The sequence below is a fragment of the Triturus cristatus genome, unplaced genomic scaffold, assembly GCF_964204655.1.
Source record: "Triturus cristatus unplaced genomic scaffold, aTriCri1.1 SCAFFOLD_374, whole genome shotgun sequence".
NCBI lineage: Eukaryota > Metazoa > Chordata > Amphibia > Caudata > Salamandridae > Triturus > Triturus cristatus.
Genome location: NW_028188113.1, coordinates 222692 through 245283, shown reverse-complemented (window position 1 = coordinate 245283; position 22592 = coordinate 222692). Strand labels below are relative to the sequence as shown.

The 22592-nt window shown below is 43.6% G+C and overlaps 1 protein-coding gene across 1 annotated transcript in view; it reads left to right on the top strand.

The window, feature by feature from the left end:
- The window catches only part of LOC146769594 (rho guanine nucleotide exchange factor 11-like), a gene marked incomplete at its 5' end in the record, with an annotated part of 243205 nt that overhangs the window by 111915 nt on the left and 108698 nt on the right, over positions 1-22592 (top strand). The window contains 4 exon segments of the mRNA XM_085640490.1: positions 450-567; positions 9245-9426; positions 9527-9602; positions 21513-21680. Coding sequence (XP_085496616.1) covers positions 450-567; positions 9245-9426; positions 9527-9602; positions 21513-21680 — 544 coding nt within the window.

Here is a 22592-nt window from a genome sequence, read left to right as displayed (position 1 = left end):
TATTTTTCATAGACCTCACCAGGTGATTCAGGGCAGCGAGGGGGCACCGCCAGTCCGGTCCAGATTACCTCCACTGTAGTTCTTGGTGTCCGCTCCACTTCACGAGGCTACCGGCAGGCTCCACACCGTGTCTCTGGCCTCAGTCTCCTGTTACGACGAGGTGATCCAGGAGCCTCCATGGCACAGGCGCTGACCCTGAACTCCCGGCCCAGCTGTGCCTATATCTACTCCGCCTCTCAGTTTCATTGCTTAACGATAACAAGAACTTTCGATCCATTAGTCCTTTTTGCAAGTCTTAGTTTCCTTATCTTGCCCATCACTTGAAGAGAGAAATGTCCTTTGGGGTCTTGAGGGTAATACTTTGTATGATGTGTAGTATAACTGATTTAAGCGTGTATTGTCGTCATTTTATATGTATTGTCTCAATAAGTGTTGTTTCTTTACTACAGGAAGCAGAAAGCAGCCCTGACTGTGAACGACTTCAGCTCAAAGACTTAATTGGCTCAGAGATGAAGCACCTGACAAGCTATCCCCGTCTGCTGGATAACATAATCAAGCACACAGATGGTATGGTTACCAAAGTATTTACTCTGGATATCTAAGTACCAATCACAGAATTCCTTTCGGAATGCGGCCTATTTTAAAAGCTATAGATTGGATGAGTGATACAGAATCACTATTACTGTTGCTATGCAAAAGGTATGTTTATTGCCCTCCCTTTGTACAGGAGAAAAGGAGAGTAAAGCCTTATAGCCCACAGCTGAGGGCTATACCAGTTGTTAAAGGCTCTGATACCAAGTTATAGCCTGTATCGGTGGGGGAGTGCCTTTACCAACCGGTATAGCTGAAGACAGAAGGGCTTTAAGGCTATTAGAACATTCTACCCACTATGGATAGAATGTTCTAAATTAAAAAGAGAGAAACATAAAGACAAATATTGCGATGTTTGAGCAGAAGGCTTATACCAGCCATAATAAGCCCAGAGCTACTCCATTGTTGTCAATCGAGCTCCCAACGTTTCAGTTTTGAATAAACATTACAGCCTCCACAACACTTTTTTTGTTATTTCATTGACGTATTGTTCATGCATCCCTAACCATTGCTTGAAGGTGTGACTCGCAATAATGATTTTCTTCATGGGGAAGTTATTAATAAAATAATCTAAGAACTCACTTGCGTTTAAGGTTTTATTCAGCCCATTTCCTTTCAATTTGGGTTGCAAATCTATGCCTCCTTTGAATGGCACCCTGTACTCCACTTCTGTCAGATTATTTGTCCGCTAATTGAATAGGAGTGCTAGATCCTAGGTTTTGCCCGGGTCTGTATTTTGGGAGCATCTTGGGGTGTTCTGGTCACCCCAGCTAGTAGTGACATATTGCGGGATCAGGAAGAGCACAGAGGCGTACAGTAAATCAAATGGTATTCTTTTTTTTTGGCAAATTGTGACATGGCTTGATATATTGCGTGGATTCTTATAGTAATGATTACAGCAAGTTTATGTTTGTGTCTTATAACCCCACTCATTTCTTTCTGTTTTTTTAAACTAGTATATGATCCACTTACCAAAGACAACTTGCCTATTTCTAAAAAATAGAACTGGTATATTTCCTGAGTCTTAAATCTGTAGTAACTCTCCCTCACATCGTTCAATGTTTCTTCTGTGCTGTGGATCATTTTAATGCCCAACGCATTGGCATCTAATCAGCTTGTTGGGTCAACATGATATTGTAGTTCATGAAGGACTACAGTTGTCAATGTTTTGATTGCTTCTGGAAGATCGGAAACTGGTCTCCGTTTTCTTTTGTATTGAATTGGCAATTGAGGTCCTTTTGACGAGTGCTGTGACCTCCTCTTGCATCAAGCTGATCTAACCTGACTCTCCTATTGGACCAGATTTATTAGAAGATGAGATGCTCTGGGTGAATTTCTCTTCTAAGATCTTTGAAACTGAGCTAGCTCTGGCTATGATGCGATCTTCTGAGATGCTTGTTAAACTGATAATTGTGTGAGAATATTTCCCTTTGCATTTTGGTTGTTGTAAACTGGTTCAAATACTTCCGCAATTTTGATACTGTCTTCAATCTTTTACAAAACTCAAACTGCTGTTGTAGTGATTAGCAAAGGGTTAAGGCAGAAAGTAGATCAACAGTTGCCCTCAGGTTACAGTGGCTTTCCCTCCAAAATAGATTGAGTAATGCAAGAAACGAGGCTTTCTGTGCATCGGTGAGGCCGCTGTAGACAATAAGGAGGGCTGACCAAGTCAGGCCCTCTATAGTGTATGAAAAGGGGAAGGGTATGACAAGAAACGAGATCTTCTGCACATTGGTAAGATTGCTTTGCCTGCAAATACACATATTTAGTTTATTCAGTCATGAACTTGTGCTCATAAAGGGTAAGGACCCCTCCAATCTTTCCCTAATTCATACAGTGGAGAATTCTGTGGATAAACCTTAGGCAGGCACTACAGTCTTTCTTAATGATAGGTGAGAACATATTCTGGATTCTTCATTCAACCCCTTTTTCTGGAAAGCAGTTAATTGCCTACCTCATTTACAGGTTCGACAAAAGCCCTTGTTTCAGCTGCAGCTAGAATCCTTGACGCTGCTGAGACTTTGACCTGCCTTTGCGATTCGATTTTCTGCTATTTCTGTACCTATTGGTGGAGCTGCTTTCCCAGTATTTTTTCCACCAACAAATCAAACATTGGTTTAATACTTAATCGGTCAACATAACCACAGATGCAGCCATCCTCTCTTCCACGGCCACCTTCCCTTTACCAGGCCTCCAGGATAATGCTGTCATAAGTGCTGCCTACATTGAAGAAGTCCAAAATGGATGTATTGTTTTGTAAACTTCATTACAAATTGTGCATAACAAAAACAAACATGACATAACCACTGCCTGAAACACAGGTGGATTTTTGAGCATTTTCAGTAAGAGATGTGTCACCACTGGAATCCAAATTCGGATTACACTTTAAAACATATTGTACAAACGGCAGTGATTAATATTGAAATATCCATCCAAACATAAAACCTCTAAACAAGAAAATGCAATCATTTGTTTAACGCTTTTATATTTACCCAAAGGCAAGTACCTCAGATCATTATTCACGTTAGACGATGACCCTGTAACACGTACCTCAGCACATCTTCAACATTCATCATTGTCACATGATCAGGCCCAGATACTGAATTCAGTACATTTATATGGATCCTAGGCCATGTGCTCATTTTCTTCTACAGGAGCTCAATAGTTGTGGCTACACCTTCTTGTAATTCTTAGAGTATTAATAATATTTAGATCCCATTTAAACTCTTTATATTATTTACTTTTTCAGGGTTCAGTTTCGAAAATAGAGTCTTTTGGTGAACAGAAGTCACAGTGTGCTCTGCTAGATCGCTTTTAAAATCCTTCCTTGTCCATTGCATGCGTAACAAGATTGGACCCTCTGAGTCTAACCTCACTAGCCCTTACTGATTTCAATCTTTAGAATTTGTTAATAATTGCAGTGAACGTTATCAATGTTCGGTCCAATAAGTTACTTATCATTCTCAAATGAAGCAAACACTTGAGCTTCATTAGTTTCAATTCATTTTGTGCTCCTCATTTGACCTCATTTGTAGTTACTATTTCCCTGAAGCTGTTCAATTACTCCCTCATGGAAAAGATCACCATCCCATGGCTCCACTGACATTAAATTGAACTTTGCCTAGTTCTTCTTTGACCAAGACCTACATACCAGGGCATGCAGCTCAGCAACAGTGATCTCCAAGTGTCTCAATGTGTTGTTTTTTAATCGCTGTCTCACTATTGCTCGTATTTCATGTCCACAGAACATTTTCCATGCTCCTTTATATCACCATTGGTTACCTCTGTAACATTGCCCACTCCTTTTCTTCACCATTGGCTGCCTCTGTTACATTCCCTGATCCTATGCATCACCATTGTCTACTTCTATAACCATTTTCTTTTGAAGTTTTCTCTGCCCACTTGCATTCAAATCCTCTCTGGGACACTGTTTTCTCCTCCCAAGTCTAATGAAGCTGCACAATTTCCTGGGGAATCTATTGACTCCGCGCCCACAACTCTAGTTGGAGCCTCACCATCTCATGCATGCCTTTTCATTGGATACGTCTAACCACAGATTCCTCACCTTGTGAATACCCCCCAGGCACCAACTGATTCGGGAAGATTTTACAGCATAGCCCCCGACACTAGCAAGTGGCTCCATTTGGCTCCACGTCAACCTCATTCTGCCCCGGAAGTGACAGTCGAAGCTGTGTCAAAGCATCACTCTTTTGCACCTGATGTCAACTCCTTCACACACGGGCCCTGGAGCTAGCTCCCAACTTTTTTCTCATCAGTTTACAACTTTTCTCTAAAATTGTTCCTTGTGCGAGGGATCATGATGCATGCTAAAACTACAAAGTTTATACCTTGTAGGGACCCCGTGAGTTGTGTATCCGGTGTTTGGGTCACAACTTCAATTCATGTGAGGAATGTGCCCTTATGAATCCAAACTATTTATATTCTTCTCAAACAAGAGTAACATAAATGTCTATGTGAACCTGGATAACCAACGTAAATCGTATCACAGCGGTTCACACGGAACTCACTTACACCAAAATAATGGATAAGAAACAGAAAAAATGACACTGATTAATTTGATTTTCAAAACCTAAAAGTACATACAAACAACAAGCTCCAGCCATGAGAATTGGTTTAGTTAAGACGTAAATGTTATTTTCTAGTAGGCTCTCTAAAGGCATAGGTCAAAGTGACCTCCATGTGAGAAAACCACAATCAAAATCATGAATAGGCAGTGTACAAAAGTTCAAAGTTATGTCGGCATATTGGTTAGTCCATTAAAACAGGCCTTTAGATGCCTGTGTACAAGCGCATCATGAAAGGGCGAGCAGTTTGTAAGATACTGACAACTTTTCGTCTCTTCATAGAGTAAAAGGCTCTCTTCAGGACTTGGGGTTGCTTGGGGGACTACTGCCAAAAGGGAATGAGAAACCATGGGACAAGCTGTGTCTTACAGCATGTAGAGTGTGATAAACACCATGGTGTAAAGCTAAACAGAGCTACACACAGGAATATAAGACAGATACCCATGAGAGTGGAACAGGATCGTCCAAAACCTCAATGGGGCCATGGAGACCAAGGATCAGCTCCCCAACAAAGTCTCTACAATCCGAGAGCACAATAATAGTTCACAGTGTACCGTTAGTCCTTATTGTAGACCTGATCCTTTGTCCCCATGGGCCCATTGAGGCCTATCATGCTCCTCTCTCATTATTTTGGTAAAAATGAGTTCTGTGTGAATCACTGTAATTTGATTTACTGAAGAATCCGAAGGCTGTCTAGGAACATAAAGCCAAGCTGTTAGTAGCGGCCGGTGTGCCTGATGAGTGGTGAGGCGGGTGGGGGATGGTGGGGAGGTCGAAGGAGGTAGGGCGGTGTAATGTTTCATGGGCGAAATGAAGAAAAAACTTATCTGCAGCCATCTCCTTTGCGTTCTTCTGCTTTTCAGCTGTTCTCGTCGCGTTCTTCTGCTCCTCTTCACAGGGAAAGGCAAAGACTCCCAGAATGCCCTGCGGCCAATCCTGAAGCTTCTCCCACGCATGAGAGCAGCTTCAGGATTGGCCGGAGCACACTCGAGTTGCTCTCCAGTACAGACTGTGAGTCTCTACCTGCTCTCTCCAATCCAGCTGCATTGCTGGGTAGGAGAGAACTTTCACCGTGCATGACGGTTCGGCCGGTGCGAGGTAGCCGGCCAAACCTTCATGTGCAGTGATGGGAGTACACTACCACTCCCCTCAGTGCATATCACTCCCAGGTCCCACCCCCAAGACGTGGCAGGAACGGAAAAATAAAACAAGTGTTAATTATTGTTTTATTTTTCCTTTCGTGACGGTTTTGGGGGAGTAATGGAAGAAGTTGTGTAAGTTCCGCTACTGTTTGGAGTCGAGGGCACAGACCCATTCCTGTTCTCAGGGCTGTTCCTGCAAAATGTCATTGTTGAGCTTCAAGTCTTCAAGTAAGTCCAAAAAGGAAGCCCAGGTACTCCAAGTGGGTTTCAATACTCTCTTCCTGAAAAGTCATGAGTATGTCAAAGTGACCGCTATTCCCTCTCCTGGTTCCCTGCAGTTAACAAAGTTGCAACAGTTCAAGGCTTTCAAAGAAGCCATGTTACGAATTGTTTGGGACCTTCCCAACTCCTGCTGGCGTGCCTCTGGGCCCCATAGATCCACGTAGGCCTTCATTTGGGTTACCACTGGAGAATCCTTACTCAGCGCCATCTGTGCCTACTGAGCCCGTTTCACTTTCAGCTCCTGAGCTGACTTCATATATGGCACCAATATCTATGCCGGTACCTGCCATGTTGATGCTGGCCCGACGCTCAACACCATTCCTGTTGCCCTGTCAGGCTATGAACCAAATTAGTCCCAACCAAAGTCATGCCCCAGAACAGTTTTGATAGACCCAGTCCCAGTATACTCAGGCTCTGACAAAATATTGCCATTACCTAGGAGCTGTCCTTCAGTGCTACAACACCTTCTTGGTCACACTCTCAAGAAAGTCAACCAGCTTTTGGAGATAATGGGGATGAATTACTCCCAAGCTATGATGACAATTTTTACTTTAACCTAGAAGAAGCCAGTGGGTTGGGCACTTCCCATGAAACTGCCCCAAAAAAATTAAGCAGGATGTTTGGCCTCCTTGGGTTGGTGCAGGCAAAATGACTCAGTCTAACACCCCCCACATACGTGGCATGGATGAAAGATATTTGTCAATGGGCGATCGCGGAGGAGGTGTGGATGAGAAATGTTTGTAAAGATGATAAACTTGAAGATGTTATACGAACCTAGATGGCTATGTTGGCTGCCCTGAGGGAGCATGGGGGAGTGACTGCCGCTGGGGACGGGGACACATGACATTGCTTACACGCCAGGAATTTTGAAAGGGAGGAGAGGTAACACTGGATACTAGTTGGATGCTCCACAAACATGTATGGGCTATCCACCTTGATTCCTTATTATGTTATCAGTAGAGGCATCACACAAAAGCAGACAGAGGGTAGTTGGGATGAGTTTCATTTGTTATGTATTGGCTTTAGGGGATAACAGGACACATGAATTGCCCTTCTTTGTAGTATCATTGCCTTGCATGAATGACAGTCTTTGATGTTTCTTCTGCACTACGGATTGTATTACATGGATATTTTTTACATGGCATTGTTCTGTCCTTTCGCCTCCCCCGAATGGGTCTGACTTATGCCACAGTATATGTATTTATGTTCCAGGTGTTTTTACACATGTTTAAAGAAACTGAATAAGGCAAAAGGACATGATACTTAAAGTAAGATCCTATGTGATGCCTTGTCCATATGCTCTTCCTATAAACCAATCTATTTTTTTAAATCAAAAGGGCATTAATATTTGGTAAATGAGCCATGTATTTCAGAGGATTTTATTGTTTCCCAAGTAGCCCGATTGTCTTCTCAATATTGCTAGTAGGATACCCAATCCCAGCTGAATGTCAAAGCTCATTTAGAGTTTGATGGGCAAAGTCCATCAGTATGGCGGAGCACTTTACTCTGGCCATACCGAGGGTTCACTGCCTGCCAAATTTAGAGTTGTCCTCTAGCCCTGTGCACAGTTCCACACATTAGCAGGAACCACTGTCATAGCAGTTCCTGTATTGAAGGTTTGACTGGCAATACCGTCCAAATTATGGTACCATCTGTCAAACTTTTTAATATTTCTGTTTTTCTTTTCAAAAAGAAAATCCCATGGTAAAGTTTTGCTTTTGACAAAACTAAAACTAATGCCCCAACACTATGGGAGGTTTTTCCCATTGTACGGGTGCTAATTAAATGTTTTTAACTGTCCCTTGGGGCGAGCAGTCAGAGGAGTATGTCAGCAATGGAGATGAAGAAGTCTCTGTCGTTGACATGCTTAAGGTCCACTCGTTGGTATATCAGGTGGCGGACCTTCAGTTTGGTGGAGAGGGTACTTCAGTGCCTTTGTGACAGAGTAACTTCTCAGCCAAACTCTAAATCAGCCCCTTAGTGTTAAGCTATACTGGTAAGTAACATGAACTTGAGCAGCTGATGCTCAAAGTTCATAAGTCCTTTCCAGTCTTGGTGCAGCTTGTGGAAATCCATATTTGGTTCACTTTAGCTTATTTTTGTAATGTAATCCTGAAATTCCAGTTGAAATGAACCTAAAGATGTCTTGCCGCCAGTTTTAATGTTTTAGTATCCAAAATGGAGTGTCACAACTAACTTCTAGATAAGTGAGAGGGTGATTGCAAGGATCACCATCTGGATCTGTGAGCTGTATGCCCTACACACCTTAAATAAAATCTTAAGTGGCTTAATGTTTTTTTAAGAATCTTAAGGAGGAGTCCATCAGGATCAAAATGTACGCAATTTCGAAGTCTTGTCCACCTTAAGAATACTCACCAAGAAACATGTGCTAGCTTAGTCTTATCCATTCTTGCTGAGAACAGTCTACATACATAGAATATCTACTCAAGCTTACCTTGTAGACCCCCAGGACAATTGTACATGATTTTCACAGGATGGCTTTGTGGATCATTGGTTAGAGTCTTGTACTCAGTTTTCTGAAGGGGAATGGAGTGTGAAATAGCTTCTAGAGTTATGACGGTCATAAAATATTACAGAGAGCAGACACTTTTACATCAGTAAAACTTAGTGAAATGTAAAGAGCAGTCATGGGCTGGCCGAAAGTGTAAATAACTAGGCTGTTATTTTAGATTGTTTGAAGGGTAAAGAGAAGTGATGTAGCTTGGTAAGAACATCTTACTGACTCTTATTTAAATATTGTAGTCTGCTCTTGGTGTGCATTATGTTAATTTTGACATGGTTATGTCTAGGCTTGAGAATTTTCACACAGCCCCCTATCAAGGCACAGAACATAGTTGAGCTATACAATTTCCACATTGCACTGTATTCACAAGTTTTTCAGAATGAAGTTAATGTGTATGTTTGTAGCTGCCTGCCTAGAAAACCTGTAATTCAGTTTGTGCACAAAGCATGCATGGTGTAAATGTGTGTTGGATGTAATCTCTGATTCTTTCTTGGTTGTTTCTCTAATGGTCCTGAGAAGTCCTTGATGGAACTTGTTTGTTTCCTGACTTCAGTCCTTCTGCCAAACCTAATGCTTTTAAGTGCTGGAAAACACCCAAGATGTCCTGCTTTGTCCTGCAGGTGGCAGCTCAGAGGAGGACAAACTGGTCCAATGTAGGGACCGATGTCATGAGATTTTGATGTTCGTGAAAGATAGAGTCAAGAGAGTCAAGAATCGACGCCACATTAAGATGTATCAGACGCAGCTTGACACCACTGACCTAAAAAAGAACAAAAATGACCCCGTGGCCGCACAGTTTAAGGTAAACATTTTCTGGCTTCTTTGGGCACTTGACTGATTTTGTAGCTTATTTTTCAATATCAGTGCAGAAAATTGATTAATGTCTATTTTTTCTACAATAGAACCTCGATTTAACCGCGAGGCGAATGATCCATGAGGGACCCCTAAAATGGAAGATAACAAAGGACAAAACTGTTGGTATGCACACTTCCCAACTAGCAGACCACTGTAATTTACCATCTGGCTTAGGCCCCGTTTCCAAAGAAAAAGCTATTTTTGTTGTGAATATAGCTTGGGTGCTGTTTGACGAATATTGACAAAACGTTTCAAAAAGCATGTTTTTCCACCTCAGCTCCTTTCTGGAAAATTATAGGGTGACCCATCAAGTCAGGCTGAGGAAAGGGCGGGAGCTCCCAACATAAGTTTTCTCCATTCATTTTTCCATAGGAAAATTAGAAACAGCTGCAGTCAAAACGACTAAACGTAATGGCCCGAAATTTGGCAGAAACCTAATTCGTGGCCCAGAAGGTGTGCTTTTTGTGAGTTGGTGTAAATCTGTTCCTTAGTTTGAAAAATTAAGGTTAAAAAACATTGTATATTTCACGCTGCTCAGGATCAGCACACCCAACAGATCTTTAGATCACAACTTAAGCAAGCGTGGCCAGGGTACACAAGGGGACCAGGAGAAGGAGTAGGGCCTGTACCTCTCTCACCTGCGCATCACCAATACCATGCTACAGATACTCGGAGCTGCCACTGCCGCCACTGCTCTCCTCCGCCAGTGCTACCATTTCCTTGTGCTTCACTGGCTTCTCTGGAGCTGTGGGAGAAACGAGAGCCGGTTGCACAGTCTGGGCTGCCCTCCCTCACTGGGATGGTATGGACATACCGGTCATACTGTGCACATTGCGGCAGGCTGAGCACCAGGCCATGGCTGCTGCTAGAGGGGCTCAGCATAGCAGTCCGCATCAAGCCGCAGTCGGAGCAGAGGTGGCAGATCCTGCATTTTTTTGGTGGTGCAGGAAAATACAAAAGGTGGGGCTTGCAGCCAACCCAGGGAGAAAGCAAACTTCGCAAAGTGGAAGTTCTGCCCCTCTTATCTTCCAGCATTGGCTTGGCTCAATGGGAACTGAGTGCTGATTGAGCAAGCAACTTGTTGGATCCGGGGTTAGGATGCTGTGACCTTCCTCTGGCACCCGTGGCTGTCTGGCGGAGTCTTGGCCCTACAGCAGTACATTCTATTGTATTTCTTCCTCTACCAATATTGCTGGTTAGCGTTCTAGTGCATCATCAGAGTCAAGTTTGTGACTGATTTTTTCTTTCTCATGGTGAGCGTACTGGTAAACTCCACTCTGCTGGTGGTTTCAGAGCTTTTGCCAAACCCCACGCTCCAAGCAGAGCACAGAGTGGAAAAAACTCCGGAAATTCCACCAGCGGAGTAGAGTTCACCTCCCACACCTACTTTTAACAGACATCTATTACATTTCTTTAACCTTGTTTTATTTTGTGAATTTCTGATTTTATTTTAATGTAGATTAACCTATTACAATCCCGGACTATAACATCACTTTAACCCTTGTTTTTTTCCAGTGAAAAAAGTAATAATATATAAATATACATTTATTTGTGTGTGTGCGTAAATGTAGTATCAGTAGACTTACATGCTCAGCGTACACCTGCCTTCTAGTGTTGGACTATTGCAACTTTTTTTTCTTCAAAAAAGTTTTTTGAGTCATTTGGTTTCTGCAACATCTCTTCTGGTAGTGAACGCATATGGGCACTTAACCCTTATTAGATCATTTTTTACACCTTCATGTTCACTCATTTTATTGACGTTCCCAGGACCCGTGTCGTGCCGTCCCATTGCAGAGACAGCTGCTTCAGAGTAGAGGCCCATCCTCGAGAAGTTTCAAAGGAAGCATGTTGAAAGGCAATGTCGGATCATTATTCACTCCTGCACAGGCAAGATCTCTGCCACTGGGAAAACTTTATACAATGAGTGAAGACTCTGCTTTAAGAATACTCCTAGCCCGGACACTTCTCTCCAAAAGGTGCCTCCTAAGAGGCCTAAGGACACTTCCCTTACCCCTCCTCCACCTCCTTCATCACCTCCACTTCTACCACTGACTTCAGCACCTTCACCTGACCAGCCTCACTTCTTATGACTTCTTCTTAGTGGTCACTTGAGTCCTATTCAGACACAGGTAGCTCTACTGCTGACTCTCCAGCAGAGGACTTTGGTGTGCCACTCTACCTTCACCCTATGGACGATGCTTGGGAGGACTACGGGGTGGACCCACTGGGGGATCCTGACCATGACAGTGTCCCTGTTGCCAATTTGGCAGGCCTCTTGACTTACTATGACAGAGCCCAATGGGAAGAGGTTGTGGCCTTACTCCAACATCTCCTCGACCAGTACTGGAAGAGGGGAGCAGAGACTGTTGAGGATGTGAAGGTCATATCCAGCGCTACCATTTGGTGTGCATTAGCTTCGGCTGATAAAGCTGACAGTGAGCTGAACACCTCAGTGATCCTCCATTGCCACTCTAGGGTGCATGTCTCAGGTTTCAAAAGTAGGAAGTTTAACAACATCTCATTAAGCTGCCCTTCACAGGCGAGCACCTTTTCGGTCCCCAGGTTGGTGAGATGTTGGAAAAGATGAAGAAGGACACTGGCCTTGCTAAGGCCATGGGTACCCTTCAGGTTCCTTCAGCTAAAGCTCCTTTCTGCAACAGATAATGAGTAGGTCCAAGCCAACTTCGACTGATTCCACGCTGTCACATCAACACCAGCAGCAGGCTTACTACAAACAGGGAGTTAGGAATTATGCACGGGCACCTTCAGGAGTAACAACTCAAAAGGTTGAGGCAGAGCTCCTCCCTCCAGGAGAGCCTCTATCTTCAGGCATTGACTTGCGTGAATATCCCCCTTCCCACTCCCAATCCCACTACACCTGTTGGGAGGAAACTTTAGAGATTTCTACCCCTTTGGGGACCACAGACTAGTGAGTTCTATCCATCATTGAGTACTGCTACTGCCCTGAGCTCATGTCAACCCTACCAAACATCTCTCTTTACACACATACGCCATCAATCCAGCACACTTTGCTCTACTCAAACAGACCATAGAGTCAATGCCCCTCAACATCGAGGAAGGGTTTTTTAATCCCTGTACTTTCTCATGCCCCAAAACGACAACTTCCTCAGGCGTCATTGAGCTTAGGCCTCTCAGCAGACACATCCTCTCAGAACATTCCCAAATTATCATTCTATAGGAGGTAATCCCCCTGCTTTAGCCTGAAACAAAAGATGCCACTGAGTTAGTGAAACATGTGACAGAAATTTATATGGCATCAGAGAATCCTTTGATCATTTTGTCTGGGGATTTTAATCAACATCTTATTGGCTCAGCTCAGGGATATGAGGTAGTGCTGCAAACAGGCCTTTATAATATCTCTAAACAACACGTTCCACAGCAGAAGAAGAAGAACCTGCTCAATAACCACCTACTAGATGATTTGGAACACTTAAACCTGCGTGCACTAAACGGCAGATTCTCAGATGACATTCCACCTGTAGCCTCATATTACTCCTCAACAACCAGTTCCATCTTGGACTACACCTTTGTAAATCTTGCACTTCTTGAATACATCGGTGGGTTCAGAATGGGGGATAAAGGCGACAGTGACCATCGCCCACAAGAATTCCACATAACCTGCATAGCCTCAAAAACAATCACGCCAGAAGCAACTCAGGAGACCATTCATACCTCTAATTTACGGAGGATTAATTGCACAACAACAAATATAGCCAGTAAAGTTGACGCTGCAATCCAACTCTTTAATAAACTAGCTGAAAGCCCAGGAAATCAAATAGAAACCTGGGAAAAATTCACCGACTCACTCATAAGTCAATCAGCAAAAAACAACAACAACACCCGGGAGCTACAGTTCACACGAAATAAGAACAACATCTCGAATAAAACCCGACTAGAGATAAAGTCTCTTAAAAAAACAATTAATGCAGCCCTGCGCAACTTAAGATATTCACCATGGAATACTTTTCTTCGAACAAAATTAAAAGAGCAAAGGGCAAAATTGAAGAAACTCAAATGGCATATTAAAAGAGACTCTGAGAATGACCACTGGGCAAAATTACTATGCGACATAAAACGCAACAACAGTAGTCGCTTCTGGAAAACAGTCAACGGAATCATCCGACCATATCACACCGGAATTGGGTCAAACATAACAGAATCAACATGGATAAACTACTTGTCAAGCCATTTTAACAACCCCATTGAAACATCTGGCAATAATCAAACAAGCTTTCTCACGCCGCAAGCACATATTAGCCAGACCTCAACCTATCTGAGCAACCAAGATCTTGGTGACAACGAAAACAGCCAACTAGGTACCGCCAGCCATCACCCCCTGGAAATAATAAGGAAACAAATTGGAAAAGGAAGGAGAGAAGGAGCACCAGGCCCGAATGGCATTCCTCCGGCACTCTACAAAGCTAAGCCTGATGCCTGGGTGGACATTTTCTGTTCTTTATTCATGGACATCAGGAGGTTGGAAATAATACAAGAACTTTGGAAAGGGTCAATCATAGCACCAATCCATCAAAAAGGGGACAAGGCTGATCCGAACAACTATCGCCTAATAGCTTTGATTGATAATGAGGCAAAATACTTTTCTGGCACAATACTTGAAGAATTAACAAACTGGGCAGAGGCTAGTCTTACTATACCGTGGAATCAGACTGGGTTCCGCAAATCAACAAGTACCACCACCAACATTCTTACAATATCTTTAATAATTGACACAGCCAAAATCTCAAAGCAACCATTACATCTGTGCTATATTGACTTTAGCGCCGCATTCGACAGTGTGGATAGAGGCAGACTGTGGAGGAAATTGGATCAATGGGGTGCACCAGCACCCACGGTAAACATGCTGAAGCTTTTACACACTAATACCTGGGTGCAGGTGAAACTAGGCGATGGTAGTCACGTCTCCAAGAAAATCTACACCTCAAAAGGCTTGAAGCAGGGTTGTGTGCTTGCACCAACCCTGTTTAATCTATATCTGGCTGATCTGCCAAAAGTACTTATTGCCTGTAATTCTCATTCCCCGCGGTTAGGAGGGATTACACTGTCCAACCTAATGTACGCAGACGATGTAGTCTTGCTAAGCCACACACACGTTGGATTACAGAACCTCCTGACGGCAATGCAGAACTACGCAGAAGAGAACAATCTAAGGATAAACCTGCAAAAAACACGAACGATGACAATCCAAAAAAACAAAAAAATATGTCAGAGAAATTGGTTCCTCGGCAACAGAAAAATTGATGCGGCAGATGAGTACAGATACTTAGGAGTAATAATAGACAAAGGAGGCTTGTTTAAATCTCAGATGAAGGAGGAAAGAAGAAAGGGCACGTTAATGGCCATAACTCTGAAAAATCTTGCGCACAAACTCACGGGGCCGCTCCTGACCCCCTTACTAAAGGTAGCCCAGGCAAAACTTCTTCCCACAATTGCATACGGTAGTGAAGCAATGCGGGGCAGAGATGCTAAGCAATTAGACAATCTCCAGGTTAAAGCCTACAAACAAATGTTTTGTCTTCCGAACTACATCTCTCCAGCCCAGGTTAGGTTGGAGTTCGGGCTCCTGCGACAAGATCTTGCTAGACAAGGTGCATATATCATTTGTTGGTATAAGATCAAAAGCTCTCGATCCCACATGCTTAACAGTCTGCTGTGGCAAGAACTGCAACTCAGAGATACGTCACAACCCAGAGCTTACCTTCAGTCAGCCTTAGAATACACTAAACTACAGGAACTCTGGGAAACCCAAATTGGATATTACGCTTTTAAAAAACTAGCCTGGAAGGTCATCAAACAAGCGTCACTGATTGAAGACAAGGGAACCTTTTCTAATAGAGCCCATGCCTGGATGACTCTGAATACATATAAGTCCCTGACCCCACAAACATACTTTAATCAGGGGTACTCTAAAGCAGTAAAAATGAGCTTTATGAGGTTCAGATTGGGAGTTCTGCCTTGTGCCCAACATCTTCCGCCATGGCAACGGCAGATAGGTCAAGACTCCTGTAGCCTGTGCAAAGCTAAGCAAGGTGACATTTTACATTTAATCTGCCTATGCAAAAATATGGCTCAAGACCGGCAGAAACTCCTAAAAAACCTATTCAACATAATGGGTATTCGAACAAGGAGACAAGCGGTACTAGCATGTTTTAACCCAGAAAACACTCAGTTAAACTGCCGCCTAGCAACATTTTTAACGCTTGCTGAACAAAAACGGCTAAAAAACCTGGTAACTGACTAAAAAATCATCAACGTTTCTCCTAACTCCGAATGAGATACGGATTTGTCTCAGTTAGTCCTTAAGGACTTAACTTCAGCTACAAGATAGCCCCTTTGAACGAACAATGAACTTGCCTGCTCACCCCGCTGTTGCTGTACACAATCGCTCCCTTTAATGCAAATTTTTCTGTACATAATTTATATTATCTATAATCAAATTGCAAGTATGTATGTTTTAATATTAAGTTACTAGTACGACGGCACTTCAGAACTAATTCCAGGTAACAGCCTAAATTTACTGACACATTGGCTATTTGCACAAGGAAACGGCTCAAAACTTAATGAAAAAAGCACCTGTTTTATAATACTTTTTAACTGATCTCATAGGTACCACGCACTGTTAACAAATGTTATATTGTTATGGTTTTTATTAACTAAACAATAAATGTATTATTATTATTCCCTGCTTTAGCCAGGGCACTTTATGACCCCACTAGACCTAAAGGGTGCCTACTTTCACCCCTCATCCCTCTGGCCCATCAATGCTACCTCTGCTTCATGGTAAATGGTCAGAGCTACTAGTTCAAAGTGGTGCCCTTTGGAGTCACCACAGCCCCAAGAGTCTTCACCAAATGTCTTGCTGTGGTAGCTGCTCAACTCAGAAGGGAGTGGACTCACTTATTCCTCTTCTTTGATGACTGGTTGATCAAGACTGCAAGCAGACAAGACTGCTGAGTCATCACCCATGGTGCAATCTTCCTGCTACACCAAGTAGGTTTTACAGTCTATGCTACCAAGTCCCACCTACAACCACTTCAGGTCTAATACTTTCTTTGGTCAATCCTCAATGCAGTCTCGGTTAAAGCCCACTGAAGCGAGCAAAGGGTGGCTGCATTCCAGCAGCTACTGCCTCTTGTTCAGCCACTCTGTCCTTTCACAGTGCAAATATTGATGCCTCCTGGAACAACGGCCATAACCAGAGAGTCACTGGGAGGATCTAGTGTTGATAAGGGCCAGCAGCCATTTATCTCTGCAATAGTGTAACAATAACAATCTATTGTGTGGCAGGCCCTTCGCAGACCAGGTACCACGTTTGACCATTACCACAGCCTCATCTCTCGCCAGTTCGTAAGCACATCTGAACAACATGACATTCCATAATCTGTGTCTACCTCATCATGCTCTTCATATAAAACATCTTGAGCTTTTCTCCATACATCTAGCCCTCAAAGCTTTTGTACCGGAAATTTAGGGCAAGGTGGGGCTTTTCTGAACTGAGAACATGACTGCCTTATTTTCCATGCAAATACAAGGTGAAACATACTTTTCTCAACTATCAGCACTAGCTCAGAGTATTTGGCACTGGGCAATTTCCACCTTGTGTGTCTCCAGGCAGAGTTCCTCTGGGAGTGGATAGCGACTTTGCAGACTTGCTCAGCAGGATGCAGCCACAAGTCCATGAGTGGGAACTCCACCCACCAGCCCTACTCACGTATGTTTGGCGATGGTGGTACCTCAGATATAGACCTCTTTGCCACCTTACACCTAGAAGCTATTGCTGCATAAATGCAGAATAGGGAAGATGTTCTATTCAAGATACCTATTCTAAAAGCCTTTGTGAAGGGCCTTAAATGTATCAGCCCCCCTAGTGTACCACCTGCATTAGTCTGATCACCATAATGATAGGACTGCCCTTCAAACCACTGCATTCTTATATTTTCCAGTTTCTTAGTGTTACAAACACAAATGAAAATTGGTTATATAGAAATATTAATGTAAAGAATACTTCAATACTAAAGTACCCCAAGATGAGTTCTCTTTTTCCCTTCTTCTGAAAGAATACTCGGATGAAGGCTGCTAACATTCAAAATGCCTCCCTTCCATGAAGACTGTAGAGAGAGACTCTTCATATGCCTTCAGTTTCTCTCCAGTCTGGCTAAAAAAGGGCCTTGCTCCTCTTCACAGCAATGCTAGTGCTCAAGTCACCTATGTTGCTTATGGATTATACGCTCATTCATCAGACCTCAGCCCCGTGAACTGCTAACAACAATTACTGACTAGCAGTCTTCACAAAAACATTGATGGCACATATGCTACAATGCTCCCCACTAAATCTATCCATGAGCAACAATTTTGGTTCTTTCACAAACTTTTGATTCACAGACATATTAAGTTTGACAGAGAGGAAACACTATACACCTCTTGGACACAGTTCCCTTCTCTCATACACCAGGTCTCCCATTCAATAAATTTGGTGGTCACTGTTATCAAAGGCTTTGTTGAAAACAGGAATCTAGGAGTCATTTTTTTAACTTTGATCCCTTACTGGATTTTGAGATGTTGAAGTGAGCTACTGTTTCACTTAAGGTTTCCTGATGGTTGTCTTTCATTCATGGACACCAAAAACATTTTATATGGGCAGTTCAATTCATTTGTTAGTTCTGAACTAGGATTTTACAGTGACAAACTGAAGCAAATCATAAACAAAACCATGTGGATGTCAGTGGAAAGTCTAAATGGGCTTGTGCATGTTACACTAATACTGAGGAAGAAGTGGTAAGATGTGATATCTGAAGGAGATCCTACACAACCTCACCCCCTCCTACCAGTTGAAAGAAACTGTACAAGCTAATCAAAGCTAAGAGAAATGTGGAAAAGATCACAAACTGAGACAGACCAAAATGTCTTCTGGTACAAAGATCAAGGTCACTATTTTAGTTAACCCTGACAATAAATGTTGCAAGTCATCTTCCATTTATACAGTATCTTGGCTATTTTCTTTTACCCAGAACATGTGTGTAAAAGGTCTCTTTGCACACAATCTCAAATATTGATAACTAGGAAGTATAGGAAAGTGCCCCTTTTTGCATGGTTGCCCCCACTTTTTGCCTAAATGTTGATGTATTTTGACTAAGTGTGCCCCGGGCTCCTGCCAACCAGGTACCCAGGGCCTATGTTCTTTCCCTAAACCTGTAATGTTGCAAAACCCAATTGGCACCTCTCTGGCCACATGTAAGTCCCTTGTAAGAGGTACCATAGGTACCAAGGGCACTGTGACCAGGGAAGGCCTCAAAGGGCTGCAGCATTTATTGTGCCACCGTTAGCGATCCTGTACCTTCACAAACACACACTCCCCTTGCAGGCTGCGTGTTTTGGAGCAGAACAAAGTGAAGAGTCGACATGGCACACATCCCTGTGTGCCATGCCTACAACCCACTGCCCTGGCCTAGATAAGTCACCCTTCTAGCTGAGTGCACTATACCAGTGGTGAGGGTACCGGTACATGAGCCCAGTACCCCTACAGCGGCTAAGTCAATTCTTGGACATTGTAAGTGCAGTATTGCCATAAAGAGTATATGGTCTGGGAGTTTGTTATTACGAATGCCACAGCAACATAATGGTTTTACCGAAAACCGAGAAATTTGGTATCAAATGTCTCAGCATATTAAACCCACTCTGATGCCAGTGTGGGCTTTAATGAAAAATGCACTCAGAGAGCATCTTTGAGATGCCTCCTGAAAAACAATCTAACTCTAGTGTCCTGGCTGAGTGGCTGCTCCCCAGCTGCCACCAAACAGACATGTTTCTGGACCCCTGGGTCGAAAGCCTGCTGCTCTCTGGGTCCTGAAACAAAGCACATCCTGGGACAAGGTACCAAGCCTTCTCCCCCAGGATGGGCAGGGTCCATAAAGGGGAAGCTTCAAAGGCCTGCCGCCATTGTGAGCTACCCCAGCCATTTGCTGCTCCGAGCAAGTTGCCCCAACTGGTGCTAACCCAAACCTTGGGCGGGAGAATCAGTGCGAAAACAAAGTTAAGAAGAGAGGTGTGCCCACCTAGGCCAACCCCACCCCTTAGGTGGGGGAGGTGAGGTGAAGCACAACTCTCAGTCCCTGCCATCTTGCAGATGGGAGACCTAGCCAACCAGAGAGAGGCTTATTCCCCCTCCCACTGGAAGGTGGCATAATAGGAGGTGTAGCCACCCCAAAAAAGGGACCAATTGGTTCTAACCTGTACTTACCTGTAACTCCCTAAATTTGGTATTTAGGGGAAACCCTGAACCTTGCCTCCACAGATCAGAGCCGAAAAGAAGGACCGAACAGCTGTGCAGAGAGGAGAAGAGGAGCACACCAACTGACTTGACCCCAGCCATACCGGCCTCTCCCGACCTCAGAATCTTCCAACAGAACCTCTGTGTGTCCTGCAGCCAGCAGTCCTCGAAATCCCTGAGAATCTGCCCTGCCTTTGTGTCTAAAAAGGACTTTGTCTCCCATGAGCATCGACTTGCTCAAAAGTAACCAACTCTGACTCCGGCCAACTCTGTGAGTCTCCACCACTCTGCTCCCGGCGCCCTGTGTCCAAGTGAATCAACACCCTAAGGAGCTCCTCTGAGCTATCCTAGCCTGGATCCTAGTAACCCCTGAACCTCAACAATCTCGTAAATCAAACCTGCATCCAACAACTGAAGGTCCCCTCAACCACGACCAAAGGCGACACCTTGACCGACTCCATAACCGAAGTGGACCAGAAAGAGCAACTGTGACCGTCTGACCAACTCCATCTCCAAATGCTTGCAGTTACCGTACGATGACTCCCAAAGCCCCCATTCTCCTCAACAGCAGCTGACCGACTCCGAGGGAACCGCGACTTAGTCTGCAGCCTCAGCCAAGACTGCATCCTACACCCAGCCACTCCTGTGCTGCTGATGGTGTAGTTCTTGTGTTGGGCATACAGCACTGACCTCGACCCCAGAAGCTTTTGTTCCCAATCTGGTGGCTTGCTTGCTGCAGTCTAAAAGCCCACAACTGTGCTTAGCCCTTGGCTAACATGTGGTCCCTGCAACCCGCTGCCCCTGTGCCGCTGGCAGTGTGACTCGAGTGCCCATTTGACTGTAACTTACCTACAGACCCGTAAACCCAGTCTCTGCCTTCTCAGGACTAAATGTGGCTCATGATTAGTACTGCAAATCTGTAATAACTTTGCAAAATGTATTGTCTCATTTTTCTTTCCCTCAGGAAGTGCACCAGCCTTGCATCTAGAGATACCTGGCTGTGTAAGAAAAGTAATTGCAAAGTAAACTTGACTATCTGCAGATATAAAGTAATTCTACAATAACTAATTCACTGCATTCAAACTGTATTTAAACTGCATATGCTTCCAAAGTATACTTATACTTACCTGTACCAGGCCTGGCTTGGTTCTAGAAAATAAATATAACTAAATAATATATTTAAACAAACCAATTTGGTCCGAGTTTAGTCCTTGAGTGTGTGAAATCATCTCTTCTCTGAGTTGTACAATAAATGCTTAGCACTACCCTCTGATAAGGCCTTACTGCTCGCACACGCTACCACAAATTGAGAGTATGGTACTCCCTACTTCAACCTCTGCCTACCTTTGGGGATCCACTGGACTCTGTGCAAACTATACCTTACTTTGGTATAGTGTATACAGAGCCAGCTTCCTGCATGAAGAAACTGGCTTTTCTCTCTCAAAGTGAACACCCATTCTTCATCCTGCCCATCCTGCACCTACCTCTCACATTGATGAGTGATTTGTTTTCCTGTCACTCTTTCTCTGCAAAGTGAACATCTGCAGTTGAATGCACACCTATTCATTTAAAATAAAGTTATGATTGATTGCTGTGTGTGCTATGGAAATAGCCATGCAAGGTAAATGTACATGTCTGTATCTTTCCAGGTTTGCTCTTTTATAATACCAGATCTGATGGCAAACTAGTCTTTTGTCTCTGTGTCTATATTGTCTCTCCATCTTTAGATGTGCATGTGCTGCTCCTGGAAGATCTGTTAGTGCTGCTGCAGAAACAGGATGACAAACTCATGCTCAAGTGTCACAGAAAACCAGCTCCGGATCCATCCAAATCTAAACAGCTTGTTTGCCCTGTTATAAGACTGAACTACGTGCTTGTCCGCGCCGTCGCTACAGGTATGTTGGGCATTCAGAACTCTTGTCTACAGTGTCTGACACACACACACGAACGCCCGTGCGCGCACGCACACACAGACACACACACGCGCGCGCACACACAATAGAACACACCCCGCCTCTCATCCCTCTGTTGCAGCTCCACGTCATTAAGTAACTATCATTGACACAGCCAATAGGCCTTGATTTAGTGTGCTAACACTTTAAAAATGCAAACAATAAACTCAAAAAGAGAAACAAAATGCTTTTTACAGTGAGGGCTCCATGCATTTGAAACATTCGTCTTTTTGTTTCGCCAGCGTTCATAGTCAAAGAAACCAAAAGAGGTTTGCATTGAAGGCGAGACAGCCTTCAATATAGACAGTCGTTCCTTTCTATGCACCCCCTTAAAAATACCCATCTCAGCTGCACTAATGAGAAGCTCTTGGGATGACAAAACAGGGGTGAAGCATGCAGCACACAGAGGAAGAAGAGCAGGGTCGAATTGGGATCAAAAATAGGCCTGGGCACCCTAAAAAAAAAAAGGGGCCCCCATTCACCCTTCGCATCCTTTCACAAAACATTTATTGGTCAGGGTCTCACGGTTAATTGTTGGAATTAGCTAGGGTAAAAGAATAACCTGCCAATAACCAGTCAGATCAAGTGATGAACGCTCATCTCACTGACCTATCTCTTGGGCCTACTGACAGGTAGTTTGATAGCTGATGAGTGTGCAGCAAAGTAGTACTTTTTTTAAACAAGCCATTGCAATTGAGCTACTGCTTTACATGTGATGAAAAAGATGGATGGGGTCTCTACACGGGTTGTGACCAAATAAAGGTAATTTGAAATCTTTTATAAGAGAGGAGTTAATGTAATGTAATGTACTATGGACGTGGCCTGAAACGTAAGCTTTCCAGGTGTGCACCCAAT